At 46.8% G+C, this 19,884-nt stretch overlaps 1 protein-coding gene across 1 annotated transcript; it reads right to left on the bottom strand.

The window, feature by feature from the left end:
- Positions 1-3,227: 3,227 nt before the first annotated feature.
- Positions 3,228-18,149, bottom strand: LOC133381852 (uncharacterized). The gene is made up of 2 exons (XM_061621392.1): positions 18,060-18,149; positions 3,228-5,786 (listed from the first exon to the last, which is right to left on the bottom strand). The coding sequence occupies exon 2, from the start codon at positions 5,363-5,365 to the stop codon at positions 3,968-3,970; it is 1,398 nt and encodes a 465-aa protein (XP_061477376.1). The 5' UTR covers positions 5,366-5,786; positions 18,060-18,149; the 3' UTR covers positions 3,228-3,967.
- Positions 18,150-19,884: the final 1,735 nt, after the last annotated feature.

The raw sequence follows: 19,884 nt of genomic DNA, 5'->3' as shown, positions 1-19,884 counted from the left end.
ACTAGAAAAGACAATAATGCTGGGAAAAACAGAAGGCAATAGAAAAAGAGGAAGGCCAAACAAGAGATGGACTGATTCCATAAAGGAAGCCACAGACCTGAACTTACAAGATCTGAACAGGTTTGGAGGTTGCTGATTCATAGGGTCACCATAAGTCATAGTTGAGTTGAAGGCACATAACAACCACAGCAACAAAGGTAGGCCTCTGATTACCCGCAGGTGGGAAATAAAACTGCCAACTCAGAGCTCTAATACAGAGGGCAAATGTTAACCTGTTAAGATCCCACATTAACAAAGGAAACCCCACAATTCTTTGCTACATGAACATCTTGAATTCAGGTTTTCATGACACTTTGGACATAATGAGAAGACATGACTCACTATATTCACCTAAAGCTTTCAAGTCTCCCTGGAACTGATAACGTACCTGCCCCTTTATTCCATTCCAACATCTGTGCACAACGGCTATAACAGGAAGACGCCATTAGGCGCTGAGAACTGTTATGGAGGATGAAAGTTTGACAAATAAACTGCAAACAAAAATAACTAGCTTTTTTCCACGCAGTCATGGTGCATCGTACCCTCCTTCGCTTCCACAAAACCTCCAGGAAACAAATCCTCCCCAGCAGCGCCACATGAATGGTCTCTAGATCATCCCTTCTCAGTTAAAACTTATGGCGCTAATATAGCAGCCAAGAGTCTAGCTGAGGAGCTGTTTGATGCCGGTTGTAATTGCTCTATCAACTCACTTAATGATGCTCCTCCCTCAGAGACTATCACAATTGACTCATACCATGAGCCTTTAAGGGAAAATTGCCTTTCATCTGAGTCTTTCGGAGCACAATCGCCAACATCTGATGTCATTGATGCTTCCAAGTCTATGGACCTGAGCTGGCAGCCCCTTCTGCTTCAGGAACTGAGCCCAATTAAATCGTACATCACCGAAACTAACAATCTTCTTACCACACTGGTGAAAGCATTGGGGCCTCACTCTCTTTGTGGTGCTTTGGAACACGGATTTCTGACAACCGTGTCACCCAGCACCTCCCAGCAGAAGGTGACAGCAGGAGGCGCGGATAAAAATAAGAACAGACGTCAGCAGAATAAGCCCTCACTCTGTGGGAGGGGAAAGCAATCAAGGAAATGCAAGAAATCAAAGAATCTCAAAAACACTAAACCTATTCCAGATAAGAAAATGAATTTTAATCCACTATTTAAACTTCTTGATACACATAGTCCGGCTCCCTCTAAGAGGGAGCAAGTTCAGGCAACATCAAATAACAGCTGCACCCAAAAGAATGACTCAACGGCAAATCCTAGGAGCGAATTGTCCAGATGTGAATCCTTAACTAAGACCTGGGAAGTGACTTCTCCCCCCTTGACGCCACAACTGGCCACAAGGATTCCCTTTGTTAATACTCAATTACGTCCTTGGAACCTTGTACTTCAGCCCGGAAAACTGGCAGTATCGTATAACACCAGGGTATTGAGACGCTGGCCTCCCTTCCCAAGTGTTCCTTTTTTGGATAACTGTTTCGCTCAACTCTTACAGCCGCGGCAACCTACGAACTATATTAAATCTATGGTCAACGTAACCACCAAACCCGGCACATGGTGTTTAATTCTCACTTTCCATTCCACAGCAATAGCTAATCAGATTTATCGTATAAGGGAAGATCTACAGTATAGGGGATTATCAATACAGCGATATTACATCAACGCAACTTCTCCAACACCATTATTGACTTCCACTACATGCTCAGCGAGCCCATCTTCCTCAGAGACAGGGACGTCGAAGTACAACCCCTCACAGCATAACATATCAATATCAAGTCGATCGGATGTTTCCCCACTTCAATGAATTGGAGCCGGAAGAGACTCATCTTGAGGAACTTTATTCCCAACTTCCAGACACGGAAAGAGCGATGATTATCCACAAACTTCATTATCTAATTCAACAACTTGTGGATTCAAATCATCACGTGAGCCCTATGGGGAAAGACTCCATTACATCTGCTTCTGCTCCGCCCCCTTCTTCCTATATATCCACTTTACCGCAGACTAAACGTGTAGCTCCATGTACATCATCTGGTGCAATTTATGTGGATGACGCAGGCCTTCTAAATCGTATCGAAGAATTGCATTGACCCTTTTTGCTTAACACAACCTCCCCAATTGGATCGGCATTACCTTCGTGCATATATCGAACATCACAGTTGGTCAATTGTCCGCTACACCTGCTATCCTGGAATATAGCAGGATGGAAGGCTAAGCAAAATAATTCAGAACTCATTACTTATCTAAACCATCATGATATAATTTTTTTCCAGGAGACTTGGTCTACTTGTGATCTGCACATGGATGGCTATGTATCCATAGCTCTACCAGCTGTTCCTGGGAACAGGCAGGTTTTAGGAGTGGTAGATCTGTCCTGGACCACTGCCTGCTGCTAAATCATCTGGCAGAAAAATATAGGAATCAACTGGGAAGTGGTTTATACACTGCTTTTGTTGACTTAAAGTCTGCCTTCAACTCTATCCCGAGGGACATACTATGGGCTAAATTGGCCAATACCTCAATTGATAAAAGGCTGTTGCTCCTTATCCATAATCTCCATCTAAATACCTCCCTGCGTGTCCGCTGTGGACGCGATGGGGGTCTTTCCAACTCGATCCCCACAACGAAAGGTGTTAGGCAAGGCTGCGTCCTGGCCTCGTTGCTCTTCAATTTCTTCCTGAATGATCTGGGCCCTAAATGTCTTTCGCCTGACCTACACTCTCCTAAAGTAAGAGGACGCAGTTGCCCCATTCTGCTGTATGCAGATGATGCGGCCCTGCTCTCTTTCTCTAAAGTTGGCCTCAAACGTTTGATTAGAGTTTTTATGACCTACTGCTCTGACAACCAACTTACCATAAACTACTCCAAAACTAAAATCCTAGCATTTGCAAAATGCCCATCAGTCCCTGGGTGGACAATCAATGGTCATTTCATTGAGCAAGTTAGGTCTTACAAATATCTAGGTATTACATTCCATACTACTCTCTCCTGGGCGCCACATATTTGAGCGGCTGTCTCGACAGCTCGGACTACGGCGAAGAGTATTGTTAGATCCAAACCCAACACGCAAGCTGTCCTGTTACCCCAGCTCACTTGTTACACCCCGGGAGAGTGCGGAGCTGAGTAAAAATGAACCCACTATCAGAGATCAAACAACACAAAACAAAGCCTTTGCAAAGGGGACCCAATACTTACAAGCCAAAGCAGGTGAGCATGGGAACAGCGTTTATTGATAGATGGGGGTTTATATAGGTTTACCCCGAAGTTTACAGTATCATGTTCACGTCATAAAACATAAAGAAACAATTGCTAACTGCCCTAGCTTTAGGACGTATGTGAGAAACAAAAAGGGGTACAGGAGAAGAACAAAGTGGAAACATTGCACTGTCAACTTGTCTACATATTTCACATGTCCTTGAGATAAGCACTATGCAGGAACGGACAAAGGCGCATGGGAAGAGGAGGTTCAATTGCAACCGGGCGCCCTCTAACTTAAACACAGACATGGTATTATTTCGTCTTGCATATCAAAAGGGAGGGATACAACTCGAGAGCTATGAGGGACAATAAAGCAGCCTTTGACATTTCTGTGTGAAACATTTTGACAGTAATAAGCAAAGCCATAAGCATATATACGGTATGAAATGCATAGTAGGGGAGTCTTCAGCGTAATCCGGCTTTTATTATGTGAGCCACTGGAATGTCGGTAAGGGTCAGGTCACAAGGAAATAAATCTACATTTTATACCGAAAGTCAGATAAATGCCACTCTGGTTCTATTTCTCATGAAGCCTAAGCTGGTTTAGGTAAGACCAGTGAATTATAGTTTTATTAACACAGGGGTTTCAATTTGTACACAACAATCCCCCCTTTCAGCCCTGAGAGACTAGTTAGTCTCTCAGGTAGCTGCATCACCTTGTTTGGATTGCCAAGCCAGTCTCAAAGCCAATTCCATGTAAGTTGGCTGTGGTTTTTTTGAAAAGGGACATTGTGAGTCGGTTCAGGAGAACTACAGTTCTAATTTGCCCTTGTTCGTTGGTGAGATCCGAAAAGGCAATGGCCGAATCATTCATAAAACGCTCAAAAGCTTGAGACAATTCTATGAGCTCCTGGTATGTTTTGGCTGCGCCATACTGTGGAAAGAAACCTCTCAGCACTGCCTCCCCTGCGCTTCTTTTGTTACGGCGACGCAGAGTAGGCAATGTGGAGGAAACCCGGAGTCCTGGAACTACCCTTCCCAAAGTACAGGTCCAGGAGCCCGTTACTGGTAATTTCCTTACCGCTGAGTGCCCACAAAGCCACCAGAGTCCAGCTGGGGTTTGATGATCCACTAGATCTGTAAGGAAAGGTACTAAATGGTGGTCCGCAAAAGTCAGGTGTAGCAAATGCTGCCAAATAGAAAGCCACGTTAAACCCGCTGCTTTTCGTGTTTCATTTATAAAAGACCAATTACCTGGTTTTGTAGAGTAAATTAAGCCATCGCATAACATCCCTCCCGCTGGCTGGCTTCCGCTGCCTACGCATACTGATCTAGCGATGGGCCCACTAAGAACCAACCCCCCTTCTAGTTCCTGTGAGCTGGAATGTGAGGCGAAGGAGAGATAGTCATTTAACGGCAATGGGGCCCCCGTCAAGGGGACTCCCGCCTGTCCGTGCGGTGGGGTGTGTGCACAAACATAACAGGTGCCCTTTTCCGGAGCTGTTTCTTCCATTAAGGCAACAAAAGTATTTCCGTCCCACCCATCGCCTCTTTTAGTGTTTCTATGTTTGAACCCGCCCCGTGTTTTCCTGGTTTGTGTAGCTTGTGTCACCTTGTCTTGTATGGGTTTCTGAGCGCCCAGTTTATCTTTTAGCCATGCATAACATGATGGTTCTCCAATACCTACACAAAACTTTGGTCTTTCTGTCATCTTGGGCTGGGTTGTTCCATATTTAACCTGGAAAGTAAGCATGTTATATTCTGAACTTATAGATGTTATGTCTACCTCTGGAGGGCAGCCGTAATTAGGCATATGTCGATATTGCCAGCATCGAAGTGCAAGTCTAATAGGCCATTCGATTTCAGCCTGGGTGCAATGCGTTACCCAGCGGCCAGTATAATTATGTTGCAAGATAACGGCTGTTTTATGACACAACCGTCCCGCTATGTCAGCCTTCACTATCCCTTCCTTTATCTGATTTACATCGTAAAGAAAAGGGTCTGGGCAATCCCGTGTTTTTGGGATTGTTCGTCCAAAGTCTTTCAGGTAGTAATAATCATTATCATTACATATCTTCACGTTTGGGGGGGCAGCAAAGGGGTAAGGCATATCGAGCTAACACAGCCATCCCCCATAAGTAAATAGACATCCTTTCTGTTTGTTGGAGCATTTCTGTGTTGATGTCTTATTCAATGTCCGCGTTCTGGAACGGGAATTGTGCCGCCTGTCACTGGCCGGTTTCTTCGTTCCTCTGCAACCGTATCTTGGGGACCTGGGGTGGTGGCGGTGTCGCTACTACAGCTGGCTTTACGTGGGAATGGTGTATCCACGACTTTCATCCTTCTAGGAAAACAGCAGCTTGTGTAGTCAACAGGACTTGATGTGGTCCCGTGTATCTTGGCTGCAAGGAATCGCCCCTCACGAATTTCTTTGCCCAAACAAAGTCCCCAGGGTTGTATGGATGCACCTGGTCCTCAAGGGGTACCGTCTTAGTGGATCCGGCAGCTTTCCACAGTTCCCGGAGCCTGGTCTGCAAAGAAAGATACTGGGATACAGTTATGTGATCCCCCCCCAATACTGAAACCTCCACATTTGGCAAGCACCCCCCTTTTGTGGGAGGCCTGCCATACACTAATTCGAACGGTGAAAGCCCTAACGCCCGGGTAGGGCGGGTACGCAAATGGAAAAGAACGAGAGGGAGTACCTGAGGCCACCTTAAGCCTGTTTCCTGAGTATACTTAGCCAACGCTGTCTTAATTTCCCGGTTCTGTCTTTCCGTCGCTCCGGATGATTGTGGATGGTAAGCGGTATGGAACACATGTTTAATTCCCAGACCTTCTTCAATTTTTGTCAAAATCTGTCCTGTAAAGTGTGTTCCTCGGTCTGAGTCTATTACCTCTGGAATTCCGAACCGCGGTATTACTTCTTTCAGTAATATTTTGGCCACCGTTGTTGCCGTAGCGTTTGTGGTTGGGAATGCCTCTACCCATGCTGTTAGAGGGCATACCATGACTAGAAGATGTTTCTTTCCTTCCGCCTTAGGGAGATCAACGAAGTCGATTTGGAGCTGAGTAAAAGGTGCAGCCGGCACGGGTCTACCCCCTTGTGGGGCCCTGTTTGGTAAAGCTGGTCCGTTGGCTTGGCAAATGTGGCATGCTTTCACTATTGCGCCGCATACGGGTTGGATTCCAGGGGCATACCAGAAACGTGTGATCGAATCTGATAAGGCAAGTAATGGCCTCCATGGTCATGGAACCATTTTGCTGCTGCGTGATACAACGCTCTGGGTAGACACGCTCGGCCGTCCGGCATGGTCCATAGTTGTTGTTTCAGGATCGCTCCTAGTTCAGTCCATTGCTTCACTTCCTGTGGGGGTATTGAAACAGATACAGGCGGGACAAAAGCAGTGGTCACTAGTGCCAGAGTTGGCATACTCATAGGTAATAATGCTGCGCGGCGTGCAGTCTGGTCAGCCAGGGCATTTCCCAAAGTCACTGGGTCCTGTTCCTTAGTATGTGCCTTGCAATGCACCACTGCTAGCTGTAAGGGATCAAGAATAGTTTGTAACAGTTTTTGCACAAGCTCCAAGTGTTGGATAGGCTTGTCCCCTGCAGTTGTAAACCCCCTGTATTTCCACAGATGAATGTGACAGTGTATAACTCCAAAAGCATACCTGCTGTCGGTAAAAAATAGTCACTTTCTTACCTGCTGACAATTGACATGCTCTGGCCAGCGCATAAATCTCTGCTGCTTGCGCTCCCCATCGTCCTGGGAGGGCTGTCGCCTCCACCACCTCCCACTGTGTTGTTATCGCAAATCCTGTATATCTTACCCCATTTTGGTAATAGGAGCTGCCATCTGTAAACAGTATAATATCCGATTCTGGCAATGGCTCATCAGACAAGTCTGGTCTGATCTGTAGGGTAGATTGTAAGACCTGCACACAGTCATGCTCCGGGAGGGGCAGGGGTAAATCGGGTAAGAGTGTGGCTGGATTTAATGGTCCACAGCGTTCAAATCTGACATTTGGATCCTCTAGCAGCTCTGCTTCCAGCTGTTGCTGTCTTTGTGCTGAAAACACCTGTGTGGTACCCTTTCAATGCTAGAAAAGGCATTTTGAGATCAATCACGGTGAACCACTTCGCGTCCCATGGAATCTGACTGATAATCGTTACTGGATCTGGAACAACAGTGTGCAAAGGGATCACATACCTGTTTACCGCCCTCAAGTCTTGGCAGAACCTTGCAGGGGGTCCGCTGCGGCCGGATAACTCCTTTTGCAATGAAGCCTTCTATTATGGGGCGTATGCCTTCTCTTGCTTCTAATGACAGAGGGTACTGGGCAACGTTTGGTGGCGGGAGGGATGGCTTTACCTGAATTCGAACGGGGCTTACTGATCGCAATAGCCCCACGTCTGTAACCTCCGTGCCCCACAAGTCAGATGGCAGGTCAGCAAGGTCTCCCGGTAAACCGTCTCCTGCATGTTTGTGTCTAAGTGTATTACCCGCAGTCACCCCTAATACACTCATCAGCAAGCCCACCCCTTCAGGGGTGCAGGTTAAGGTAGCCTCCAGTTTACACAACATGTCACGTCCCATTAAGGAAATGGGACAAGAAACAGAGTAGAGAAAAACGTGGTTAAACATTTTATCATTGTATTTAACTTGCAACGGTAGTGTTGTGCACATGGGCGTGGGGTTTCCATCTACCCCCATTGTCATTTTTACTTCTTTACTCAACCAGTTTCCTGGCGCTACATTAATCAGGGAGTATGTAGCTCCCGTATCTACCAGAAAGGTCACCGCTTGTCCTTGCACGTTTAGGGACAGTCTGGGTTCTTGAGTTGGGAGAGAGAGAGAAAGAAACATCCCTGCTAAAGACATCAGATTCATCAGACCGGATCCTGCCCCCTCCCTTTCCACAGTTAGTCATTGTTGGTTTGCTGGGCGCCCTCCGTACTGATCCCATGAAGCCGGCGTCTGTTGGACAACGGGAGGGGGTGGAGGTGGGTAATCCGCTTGCGCACCTGTGAAATCTGGGTAAGAAGGGTTGTTAGAAATGTGTTGCACGTTCCCTGTCCTCCACGGACAGTCCTTCTTGAAATGTGTGTACTCTCCGCACTGAAAACAAGCCCTATCTCCTTGCCATGGACTCCTTATTTGTCCTCTTCCTCTCTGATTTCCGGCTCTCGGCCCCCTCGGAAAACCTCTGCCTCTACCTCGAAATCCTCTATTTAGTGGCTGGCCTCTTATAGCAAGAGCCAGCATTTCAAAGTCCTCTTTTTTTTCTCCTTCTTCCTACTTTTCTCCTTGTCCTTATCCCACACAAAATCCGCTACTTCCAATATCACTGTCACAGCTTCCCCCCCTCATCCGGGTCTGAAATTCAGAAAATAATCCCTCACCGCTGGCTGCGCTTGATGAACGAAATTGGCAATGAGGGTTGGGTGATCCAACACGTTTTCTGGGTTCAGATTTGTATAGCTACGTGCTCCCTCTAACAAGCGCGACCAGAATTTTCTGGGAGGTTCACTGGCTTCTTGTTTTATTGCCATGAATTTAGCTTGGTTGGGGGGTTTCTGTGACATCCGCTCCAAGTGTGTCAACAGCCTATCCCTGTCGGTCTGCAGCTGGGCGCGGCGAGGCTGCGTCCAGTCTCCCGCTACCCACGCTGCAGCCACCCGTGCTTGGTCCGACCAAGCTCTATTTCCCGCTGCCTCCGCAGCCCATGCAGTCTCCAACGTCCACAACCTGCTACGTTCTTCACCTGTCAGAACCCTTCTCAGCAAATGTTCCACATCCGAGTATGTCGGATTGTGGCTTTCGAACAACCTGCCCAACAACTCTCTAATTCTCCTTGGCTGCTCACCAAAAGTTCCAGCCATCCTACTCCATTCCTTTAAATCCCATTCCAACCAGCTTTTTAGCTCAACTACTTCGGTACGCTGGATGCCCCCTCGGGCATCTACGTACGGCTGATCATGTACAAGTAATGGCATCTCTAACGCTTCTGCCTCCTGCCTTTTCTTTTCTTTTGTTCGCAGGCGCGTGTCCATACCCCCTGAGGCACCCTTCTCCTCTTCCCTTTCATCTGTGTCATCATCCGACACACATGAAAGAAACCTCTTCTCCGGAGTGGGATTTCTGCTCCCGGGAGCTGGGAGCGGATCCGGAGCAGAAGGTATTATAGATCGGCTCAGGACCGTTCTTTTACTTGACGTATTGTCATTAAAATAAGAAGGAGGGGGTTCCTCAATGGACAGAGTTCTTATTGCCATCAAAGTAAGACTGTCCCATTTTTGTGACCCTATTTTCCATAGGAGCCAGAATTCCAATTGGTCTGGGTGGGTATCCCCAATCCGTCTCCGCAATCCCAACAACGGAACGGTTTCAAAGGACCCATCCCTCGGCCACCGTTCACCCGGCACCGATACTGCAGTCATCCGCGGTTCTTTTTTTAAACCTCTCCTCCTCACTGGCAACTCTTCCTCTTGCCACAGCATGCACATAATTCCCAAAGGGCTGTCCTTGACTGGCACACCCTCTGTATTTCCCATGACGTCTGATAGCGGGTTTTTCCTCAACTGTGCTTTATCCCCGAACTGTCAAAGCCGCCCGCTCGCGTTGATAACCGAGGAAATCCTCGTGGCGCCTGTTATCAATTTAAGGGGTGCAATGGCAAAAAGGGGGTCCGCACAAGGGATCCCGGACGAGCCCCCAATTGTTAGATCCAAACCCAACACGCAAGCTGTCCTGTTACCCCAGCTCACTTGTTACACCCCGGGAGAGTGCGGAGCTGAGTAAAAATGAACCCACTATCAGAGATCAAACAACACAAAACAAAGCCTTTGCAAAGGGGACCCAATACTTACAAGCCAAAGCAGGTGAGCATGGGAACAGCGTTTATTGATAGATGGGGGTTTATATAGGTTTACCCCGAAGTTTACAGTATCATGTTCACGTCATAAAACATAAAGAAACAATTGCTAACTGCCCTAGCTTTAGGACGTATGTGAGAAACAAAAAGGGGTACAGGAGAAGAACAAAGTGGAAACATTGCACTGTCAACTTGTCTACATATTTCACATGTCCTTGAGATAAGCACTATGCAGGAACGGACAAAGGCGCATGGGAAGAGGAGGTTCAATTGCAACCGGGCGCCCTCTAACTTAAACACAGACATGGTATTATTTCGTCTTGCATATCAAAAGGGAGGGATACAACTCGAGAGCTATGAGGGACAATAAAGCAGCCTTTGACATTTCTGTGTGAAACATTTTGACAGTAATAAGCAAAGCCATAAGCATATATACGGTATGAAATGCATAGTAGGGGAGTCTTCAGCGTAATCCGGCTTTTATTATGTGAGCCACTGGAATGTCGGTAAGGGTCAGGTCACAAGGAAATAAATCTACATTTTATACCGAAAGTCAGATAAATGCCACTCTGGTTCTATTTCTCATGAAGCCTAAGCTGGTTTAGGTAAGACCAGTGAATTATAGTTTTATTAACACAGGGGTTTCAATTTGTACACAACAGTATCGTACGTTACTACTACAATAAATGGGGGCAGTTTATTCCGGCAGCCATTCAGGTATTTAGAGCCAAAATCGTTGCCCAACTACTATATGGTGCTCCTCTTTGGATAAATGCCTTTAACTCCACAGTAGAATCAGTTCTTTCTATCTTCTTACGCAGAATGATTGCCCATCTGGATATTTGGTGCTCCTCTGGGAAGACGCTCACCTATCCACCTGGATGAAAACCTTTCTTGACAAACTCCCCAGATTAGGCCTGTCACTAGCATATCTCTCCTCTCAAGATCTCGTAAGGGCTAGACTGACTATCCGGTCCCGTCTTAGGGACATTGATATCCAAACTACAACTCAAGCAGCAGCCAAAGTCTGCTCTCCTCTGTACCATAATTTGGGCTTTAATCCCCTGAAGCATGCCCCTTATTTAGACATCCTAACGTACCCCAAATACCGACAAGCTTTTTCCAAGGCTCGTTTCAATTGCCTAGCCTCAGCACTGCTGGAAGGAACATGTCGGGGCATACCTTTAGAGCAACGCTTTTGTCCATGTAAGGAAGCTAACATAGAAACGCTCTTCCATGTCTTTTTTGTCTGCCCGCTATATTGGTCGGAACGTAATATCTATATATGGCCATTCACCAATAAGTTCTCCAATAAATCTCCTGAGCGCTGGCTATCCTGTCTTTTATCAGGCTCTAATAGATCTCTTACGATCTCAGTGGCAAAATTCGTCTATGCAGCTCAACTTAAACGGACTTTATATTTCCCTTAAATTCCCTATACAGCTATTAATTTTTATTTTATTTTATCTTATTAGTTTTAAAGCATCATTGTATTGTATGTTCTTATCTGCCAGTATTTTAACTATCTGTATGGGTCGCTGACCGCAATAAACATATTGATTGATTGACTCACTATAAAAGACAAGAAAGTTGGGAAAAACAGAAGGGAGTAGAAAAAGAGGAAGACCAAACAAGAGATGGATTATTATTATTATTGTCTGTATTTATACCCCGCCATTTTTCCAAAACTGGAACTCATGGCGGCTTCCAGATGAAAAATACATATAATTAAAAACATGCAAAGTCTACATTAAAATAAGATTAAACTATTTCCAATATTAAAATCATACACACATATAGCTAAAAGAGTTCAAACTAGTTTAAAAATAATATAATAGACATTAGCAATGCAGCACCCTTCACGCCCTATCCTTAGCCTTCAATTCCAAAGGCTAAGAAGGTCTTTGCTTGTCGGCGGAAGGACTGCAAGGAGGGGGTCATTCTTACCTCCCTAGGAAGGGAATTCTAAAGCCTAGGGGCAGCCACCGAGAAGGCCCAAGAAGGCCCGAGAAGAATGGATTGATTCCATAAAGGAAGCCACATCGACTTGAAGGAAAATAACAACATCATTTAATTTCTGGACTACTATAGGGGAACAGGTGTAGTCCTTAAGCACATCATCTGCCCTCCAGTTGTACTCTGAAGAGGGATGTGGCAAGCGGGATCTTTTCCTTTAGTGTTCACAAATCATCTCAGGTCCAGATGGCATCTACCTGAGAGGTCTGAAAACAACCCAAATGTGACACTGCTGATCTTCTAGCAAAAATATGTACCTTCTCCCAAAGACTTGCTACCATATGGAGTGGCCAATGTATTACAGTCTGAAAGCCAAAAGGACACAGAAGGTAACCTGGAAATCAGAGGCCTATTAGCTGTTCCGGGAAAAGTAGTGGAAAATACTATCAAAGACAGAGTTAGCAAACATGGAGTGCAACACAGCAATCATGGGATACGAGGAAATGTGCCCCCATGCAGTGGCATCCCAAGGGGGAGCGGGGGGGGCGGCCCGCCCCGGGTGCACTCAATAAGGGGGTGCATTGGGTGTTCTGGTACAGACCGTCGTCTCCCTGTCCCCTCGCAGAGCTTGGAAAAGTTACTTTTTAAAACTACAACGCCCATCAGCCCCAGCCAGCATGGCCACTGCCTGCGCTGCTGCCCCTCACCTGGGTTTGTCTCCTGGCTGGAGGCTCCACGTAGTAGCCCTGCCCGGACTTGCCACGCAGGTTGTCCAGCATGTCAGTGAAGGTGTCGCCGCTGCCGCCAGGCTCACCGAGCACTGCGCCCGCAGCTCTGCCGAGCTCAGCAGCCCGCTCCGTAAAGGCAGCTGGAGCCCAATGGGCTCCTGGACAGGGCCGCGCACCACCCCGGAGCCCAGGCAAAGCAGGAGCCCCAGCGAGGAGAGGAGGAGGAAAGGGCTGCCATTAAGCCCCCCTGCCAGACTGTCGAAGGGTATGCAGTGGTGGGCCTCGAAGGAAGGAGCTGGGCCCCGGGCGGACAAGGCTGCATGACTCCCCACGGAGCGTATTATGGGTGAGGCAAAGTGGAGTGGGCTGCTAACAGTGAGAGGGGCTCAGTTTTCTGCAACGCTACTCTATGCCAAGCACTGCAGACCTGGAAGAGATCTGGGGGTGGGGGAGAAGTGTATAGCAAGCCCTGCTTGGGTTTCCCTCTGCGAAAAACACCAGGAAGGTGGCACATGTATTGCAGGGGGGCAAAGGCCTTCTTTGCTTTATTGCAAAGCAGAACAGGGCATAAACATGTGGATTTGGGACTCAAAAGGGCAAAAGCAGTTCACCACTGCCGGTGTTGTCTGGGGCTGGGCTGCCGCTGGCAGCTTCTTTGTGACTTTGCCTCAAGCCTGTCTGTCTAGACTCGAGACTGGAGCAGGTCAGGGCAACCCTCTTGCCCCTGCCCAAGCCTGCCCTCTCTTCTCCCTTCTCTGCTGCAGGAATTGTGCATGCCTTGTATATGACAGGCACAAGCTGTAGGTCCAAGTAGTGTTGCTTTAAAATGTGCCAACGTGCTTGCTGTTTGGCCTGATCTGCAGGCACAAGGAGTGAGAGAACTCAGCCTGTAAACTAGCTGAAGCTGCACTAAAGTATCATTCCAGTGTAGCTGCATCAGACTGGCCAGTACTCTGTGTAATTTGGGGGGGGGGAGCTTTGTGGGTAGGAAATTCTGACCAAAAGCAACATCTTGCTCTTTTGCTGATGCAGCCAGTCTTCTGTCTTCCCAGCAGAGGAGAGGGTCGTTTTAGTGCAAAGGTGACAAGTGTGCAGGAATCTAGAATCTTTGAGAGAGCATGCACATCTGACATGGTGCCATGAGTTGAAGTGGCCACTATGCCCCATGCCATGCTCATCTGGTCACTCTTGAAGCACGGCATTTTTAAATGGAAAGTATTACTTCAAATGTGGCCTCCTAGCAGAGGAGCAGCATTTCCCTAGATTCAGCACCATTTTGAGTGGCTTTTGTTGGGTCAGGGAGCCACCTGGTGCTGGTTAGTAGCCCTCTCTCTTCAGGGCATATTAGAGGGCCATGTAAATGGAAAGATGCTCCAAACACTGACTAGGTGGGCGCTGGTCTTTGTTCTCCCCCTGTTCCTCCTGCATATGAAAACAAACCAACCCTTAAGATTGGGGTTTCTTGTCCCTTGAAACTAAATTGCCAACATATCTGCATTTATTGCTGCAGCCTAGAGCAATGTCTTTTTTGTTGCTCTGGGGGTCCAAAGAGAATAAAACACTGAGGTACTTGTGGCTGGCTTAGCCCCTGATGTGTGTGTCAAGTTTAGCCAATCTATAAGATGAAATCCCTCAGAGCGAAGGGCAAAGCCAGATGTGAGATACCTTTAGTGTGCTACATTTGCCAGAGATTGCCAGTGGGGGTGAGGGGTGGGGAGGTCTTATTCAGCTTTTTAAAAAAATTCTCCAGAATGAGATGGGAACATCTTTCCTTCACCCTCTTGCTTTTGTGTCTGTTGTGGAGCTGGACAAGATCATGGACACAGGATACAAAAGCAGAAGAGCTGACAGGAGGCATCTCATTCTGATTTTTTAAATTTTATTATTTTGATGAAGTCATGGACAGATTTGCAGATGTTAAGGCTTGGAAACTAATGTTATCATTCATTACTGCGACAGACCAATTTGGAGGTTCCCCCCCCTTTTTAAAAAAAAAATACATTAATGTAATTAAAAAGTATTAGTCCATTACTTTTTCCCTTTTTTGTACTGTAATTTTTTTATTTTATTTTTTAAAAATTTACTGGCACGATTGTATATACGAAGTTCAATAAAATAAAATTATCACTGTCTGTGTTTCTTTTCTAGCCATTATTATTATTTATTTCATTTCATGATTATTACTGAAAATAATTTTGTTGTATAGAGGAGAGGGGTGTTAAAAATGATCCGCTCAGGGTGTCAAATACGCTAGGTACGCCGCTGCTCTCATGCATCAGGAAGTGTTTAAAGATCAGGAAGGAGAAAGCAGGAATAAATGAATAGTTCTCCCAGTGGAGGGATGTAAGAAGTGCCCTCCTGACAATCATCAGGATTAGGACCTGTGCTTTTAAACTTGTTTCTAAATGACATGGATTTGGGGTGAGAAGTGAGGTAACCAACTTTACTGTTGATATTAAGTTCAGGGTGATTAAAATAAAGAGGGATGGTTTTGTAGTGGTTCTTACATGCCTTCAAGTTGATTACGACTTATGCCGACACTATGAATCGGTGACCTCCGAAAGCATATCTCATGAACCACTCTGTTCAGATCTTGTAACTTCAGGTCTGTGGCTTCCTTTATGGAATCAATCCATCTCTTGTTTGGCCTTCCTCTTTTTCTACTTCCTTCTGTTTTTCCAAGCATTATTATCTTTTCTAGTGAATCATGTCTTCTCATTATGGTGGGGATCTCCAAAATGAACTCTCCAAGCAGGCTTGGGTATTAAAGAGCAAATGCAATTAAATGTGTTAGGTCCAAACCCAACCATGAGCTGTCACAACCTACTCACCTCTCGTTCACCCCGGGAGAGTGCAGAGTTGAGCGATCTATCCCCACTGCCAGAGGCCTCAGGAAAACACAACAACAGAATATACATTTGCAAAGGGGTCCCAATCCATCCAGAAAGATGCCTTTCAGAGGTGGGAACCTCATTTATTGAAAGAGTCCAGATTATATACCCTCCCCAAGAGGTTACAGCATAGGGGAGTAAAACGTCATAAAACATTTGTTGGATGAAAAAGTAAGCAAGCGTAAAGTGATGTGTAAAGTGATGCACAGAAGTGAAAAATCTGAACTTAACTGGTGGTGACTGACAGGAGAGGGACCTTGAGGTCATAGCGGATGCCTCAATTAAGATACTGATGTTATAGCTAAGAAATTGGTGAATTCCATGTGAGGGATCATTAAGACACAGTTTGAAAATAAAACTACCAATATCATAACACCATTATACACATCTAAGATGTGACCCTACTTGGAATGCTGTCTGCAGTTCTGGTTGCCTGACCACAAAAATAACATTCTAGGGGTGGAAGAGGTGGAGAAATGGGCAACCAAAATGATCAAGGGTGGCAACATTTGGGGATTTTTGCTGTAGAAAAAAGGCTTAGAGGACACACGATAGAAGTGTATGATCACACCAGACATTTAAAGCACATTCAACACAAATGTAAAGCACATGGCTTCCCCCAACAAATCCTGGATAATAGTTTTTTCTCACTGCACTACATTCCCAGCACCCTTCATAAATTGCAACTCCCAGGACTCTTTGGAGGAAGCCATATAGCTCTATCTCTCATTTAAATCTTCACCAGAGTTGGCTGTGGATACCTTGTCCAAGTGCCTGGAGTCTGTAAGTGGATGGATGGGAGAGAACAGGCTGAAGCTGGACCCCGATAAGACCGAGGTATTACTAGTGGGGGACAAGGGAAGGTTGGGTGATTTTGACCTGATACTTAATGGGGTGAGTTTGCCCCTGAAGGACCAGGTCCGCAGTCTCGGGGTCATCTTGGACTCCCAGCTGTCTATGGAGGCTCAGGTTTCTGCAGTGAGCCGGGCAGCTTGGTACCAACTTCATCTAGTACAGAGGCTGCGACCCTATCTTCCCATACATCTGCTCCCACGAGTGATACATGCCCTGATCTCCTCTCGACTAGACTACTGTAATGCGCTCTACGTGGGGTTACCCTTGAAGACGGTCCGGAAACTCCAGCTGGTACAAAATGCGGCGGCATGCTTAATAAAGCAGACCCGCCGCCGCGATCATATCACCCCAGTGTTGATTGAATTACACTGGTTGCCAGTTGTATACCGGGCCCAATTCAAGGTGTTGGTTTTAACCTTTAAAACCCTATACGGTTCCGGCCCAGTTTATCTGAAGGAGCGCCTCCAGTATCACCAAATATGCCGCCAAACAAGATCAGCCTCACAGGACCTTCTCTCGGTCCCACCGAATAAGACAACTAGGTTGGTGCGGACCAGGGAGAGGGCTTTTTCGATCGTGGCCCCCACCCTCTGGAACTTACTTCCCTTTGACCTTCGGCATGCCCCCTCCCTGTTGACTTTTCGCCGAGCCTTGAAGACCTGGCTCTTCAGGCAGGCCTATGGGATCTCTGGGGTGGGTTCGGTCTTACACTGTATTAACGTAAGATGGTCTTCAGATGAGATGTTATGATATTAATAATGTGATGATTATGTATATGAGGAGATTGTATTTTATATTCTATTTTATATTGTACGTCGCCCAGAGTGTCCGTTTAGTCGGACAGACGGGCGTCTGCTAAATAAAATTTTATTTTTACTATTGTATGCTTTCAATGTACACTGTGGATGTGCCAGAAAGGTGCGTGGTGTGGAGAAAGTGGATGATACCTCTGATTTAGTAGGGAACTTACACCTGGTGTAGGAAGAGGGAGCAGGAAGTAGCTCCCACCAATTTGCACCCGTTGCAGGAAAAAGTCATTCGCTAAACAGTTTGTCTGCCAGGCTACCGGGCAGGGCCACGTTTTTGCTTTCCTGAATTAAACGGCAACCTTGATTCTAACAGAATAGGAAACTGGGGAGGGCTGGCAGAGTGCAAGTATTGAAAGAGTAACCTCACTGTTCAACTATCACAGCTGAGCTAAAGGACAACTGAGGACACACGAAGAACCGGCCTTTTAGCTCGCTGGTGTCTCCTTAGCTGTGTTCCAATTATGGGGCGCCTCCATCTCCAAGCTGAAGGCCACGAAATTCATCCTCAGACCCACAGATGTTCCGACGGATGCTTCGATCCGGCCCCACCACAGCCAGCCCAGCCCAGGGGAGAGGCAGACTGGAGGGGCAGAGCTGCAGCCTCCGATCTGGAGGGTCTGCGGGGAGGGGGCGCTTCAGGGGGGTCCTCGCCTTCTCCCACCCTCCCTCCCGCCCCCAATTGCCTACCTTTGTCTCCAGGCTCCCCCCTTGCAACCCCGCTCGCCAACATCGCTGCGCACAAAGAAGGCTCCGCGCTTCCAGCCTGCATTTCTCGCAAACAGGCGGGACAGGAAAGGGAAGTTCCTCCTTTGCGCGCTTGCCTTCCGCTCCGTTGTCCTTTGTCAACCCTTAAGGAGCAAAGTGACTGAAGCTCCTCAGCTGCATTGCACAGAGGGCGAGGGGAGGCGGGAAGTCCCTTTCTGGCCGGTGACCTCCATATTAAAAACAAAAATGCAATGCACATTTTTTTAAAAAAGGCTTCGAGGGAACAACTTAGGTTAGCCTGAACCCCCCTTTCCTTTCCTTGTTAGATTCCTCTGTGCAGGGACCAGAAGACTGGTCCAAACACCTTTACTTAGGTTCCTTGCATAATTCTAACAAGCATAGGGTTGCCAGGTCGGAGCCATTCAAAAACCTGAGAAAATGGGGGCGGGCCCTAGTGACGTCATGGGGTGGGCCCTAGTGATGTCACAGGGCGGGCCCTAGTGACATCATTATGCATGATACATTGTATCAACCACAGTTGCTTGGAGCATGCAATTGAAAATGGAAATTATACAGGACTCTCCAATTTTCTAGTAGTTCAGCATTTAGTGTGGCCAATTTTCATATGTACAACAGTTTTAAATGAATAATGCTCACAAAAACAAATTGCTTACCTGTATCTGTATTTTAAAGTGGTCAGCTGTGCAGGCAGACATATTGGTTCTGCATTTGCATGGAGTATTCTTTGGAATCTTCTACAGCAGGGATGGATAACCAGATGTTGTTGGACTTGAACTCCCATAATGTACTGGGCATTCTGGGTGGGGCTGATGGGAGTTGGGAGCACAACAACATCAGAAGGGAACATAGTTCTCCCTTCCTGGAACATTGGGGACAAGCAACAGATACATGGAATGCTTCCATCATATTACAAGTCTGACCAGACCTAGGAACATTCATAGTGGGAAAAGAAAAATGAATGAATGTGTACTACGTATCAGTGATATCAGGTTCATTGGCAGGGTAGAGAACTGTTGCGGAAGGGGCCCCTGCTCCCTTTCCTCCAAGGGGTCCTACAAGCACCATCATGAAAGCCCCTCCATGGACAAAATAAACATTCAGTTTTCTCTCTTGCGAATTAGACCTGAGCTCTTCCTACTCCTCCAAAAGGCAGCTGGCCAAAATCATGGAAAGGGCTTTTCCCTCTTAGGAATCTCCTGCTTTAGACACCCCACCCCTCTGAAAGTGTTTCAGCCCCAGGTTGGGGCCAAGGGGTGAGTTGGGGGGTCTTCAGTCTGAGGAGGGCCAGGAGACACTTGTGGGTCAGCCCTCTTTCTGCCTGGCTGCCTCCCTCCCCTTCGGATCCAGAGTCAATGTCTGGACACCCACTCCTGGACAAATGCTGCAAGTCTGTAGCGCACAGTTTCTTCATTATTGTGGGGGAAGGACTCTGCATTCCTCCCCCCAGACCCTGAGGCTGAGCCCAATTTCCAGAGACAGACCTCCCCCTCCTCCTCTGCTGACAGCTGGTAATTTGTTAATTACTCTGTAAATATTCAGCTATTTTATGACAACCACTAACCACCCTCTGCCTCTGACCCACTTCAGTCTAGCAACAGATTTCACAGCCTTGACATGATTTCTTCTGAGTTGTACCAATAAAAATAGTTTTCAACCACCCTCATTCTTTAAACTGTTTTCTTCCCTAAAAGTTAGGCTCAAAAGAGTGCCACGTTTATCAGTACTGGGGAAGAAAGGGGGGCTCTAAATCTGCCCATTTCTATACAACTTCTCTATTAATTTTACT

Source organism: Rhineura floridana, chromosome 3 (assembly GCF_030035675.1).
Source record: "Rhineura floridana isolate rRhiFlo1 chromosome 3, rRhiFlo1.hap2, whole genome shotgun sequence".
NCBI lineage: Eukaryota > Metazoa > Chordata > Lepidosauria > Squamata > Rhineuridae > Rhineura > Rhineura floridana.
This window is presented reverse-complemented; position numbering and strand designations above follow the sequence as displayed.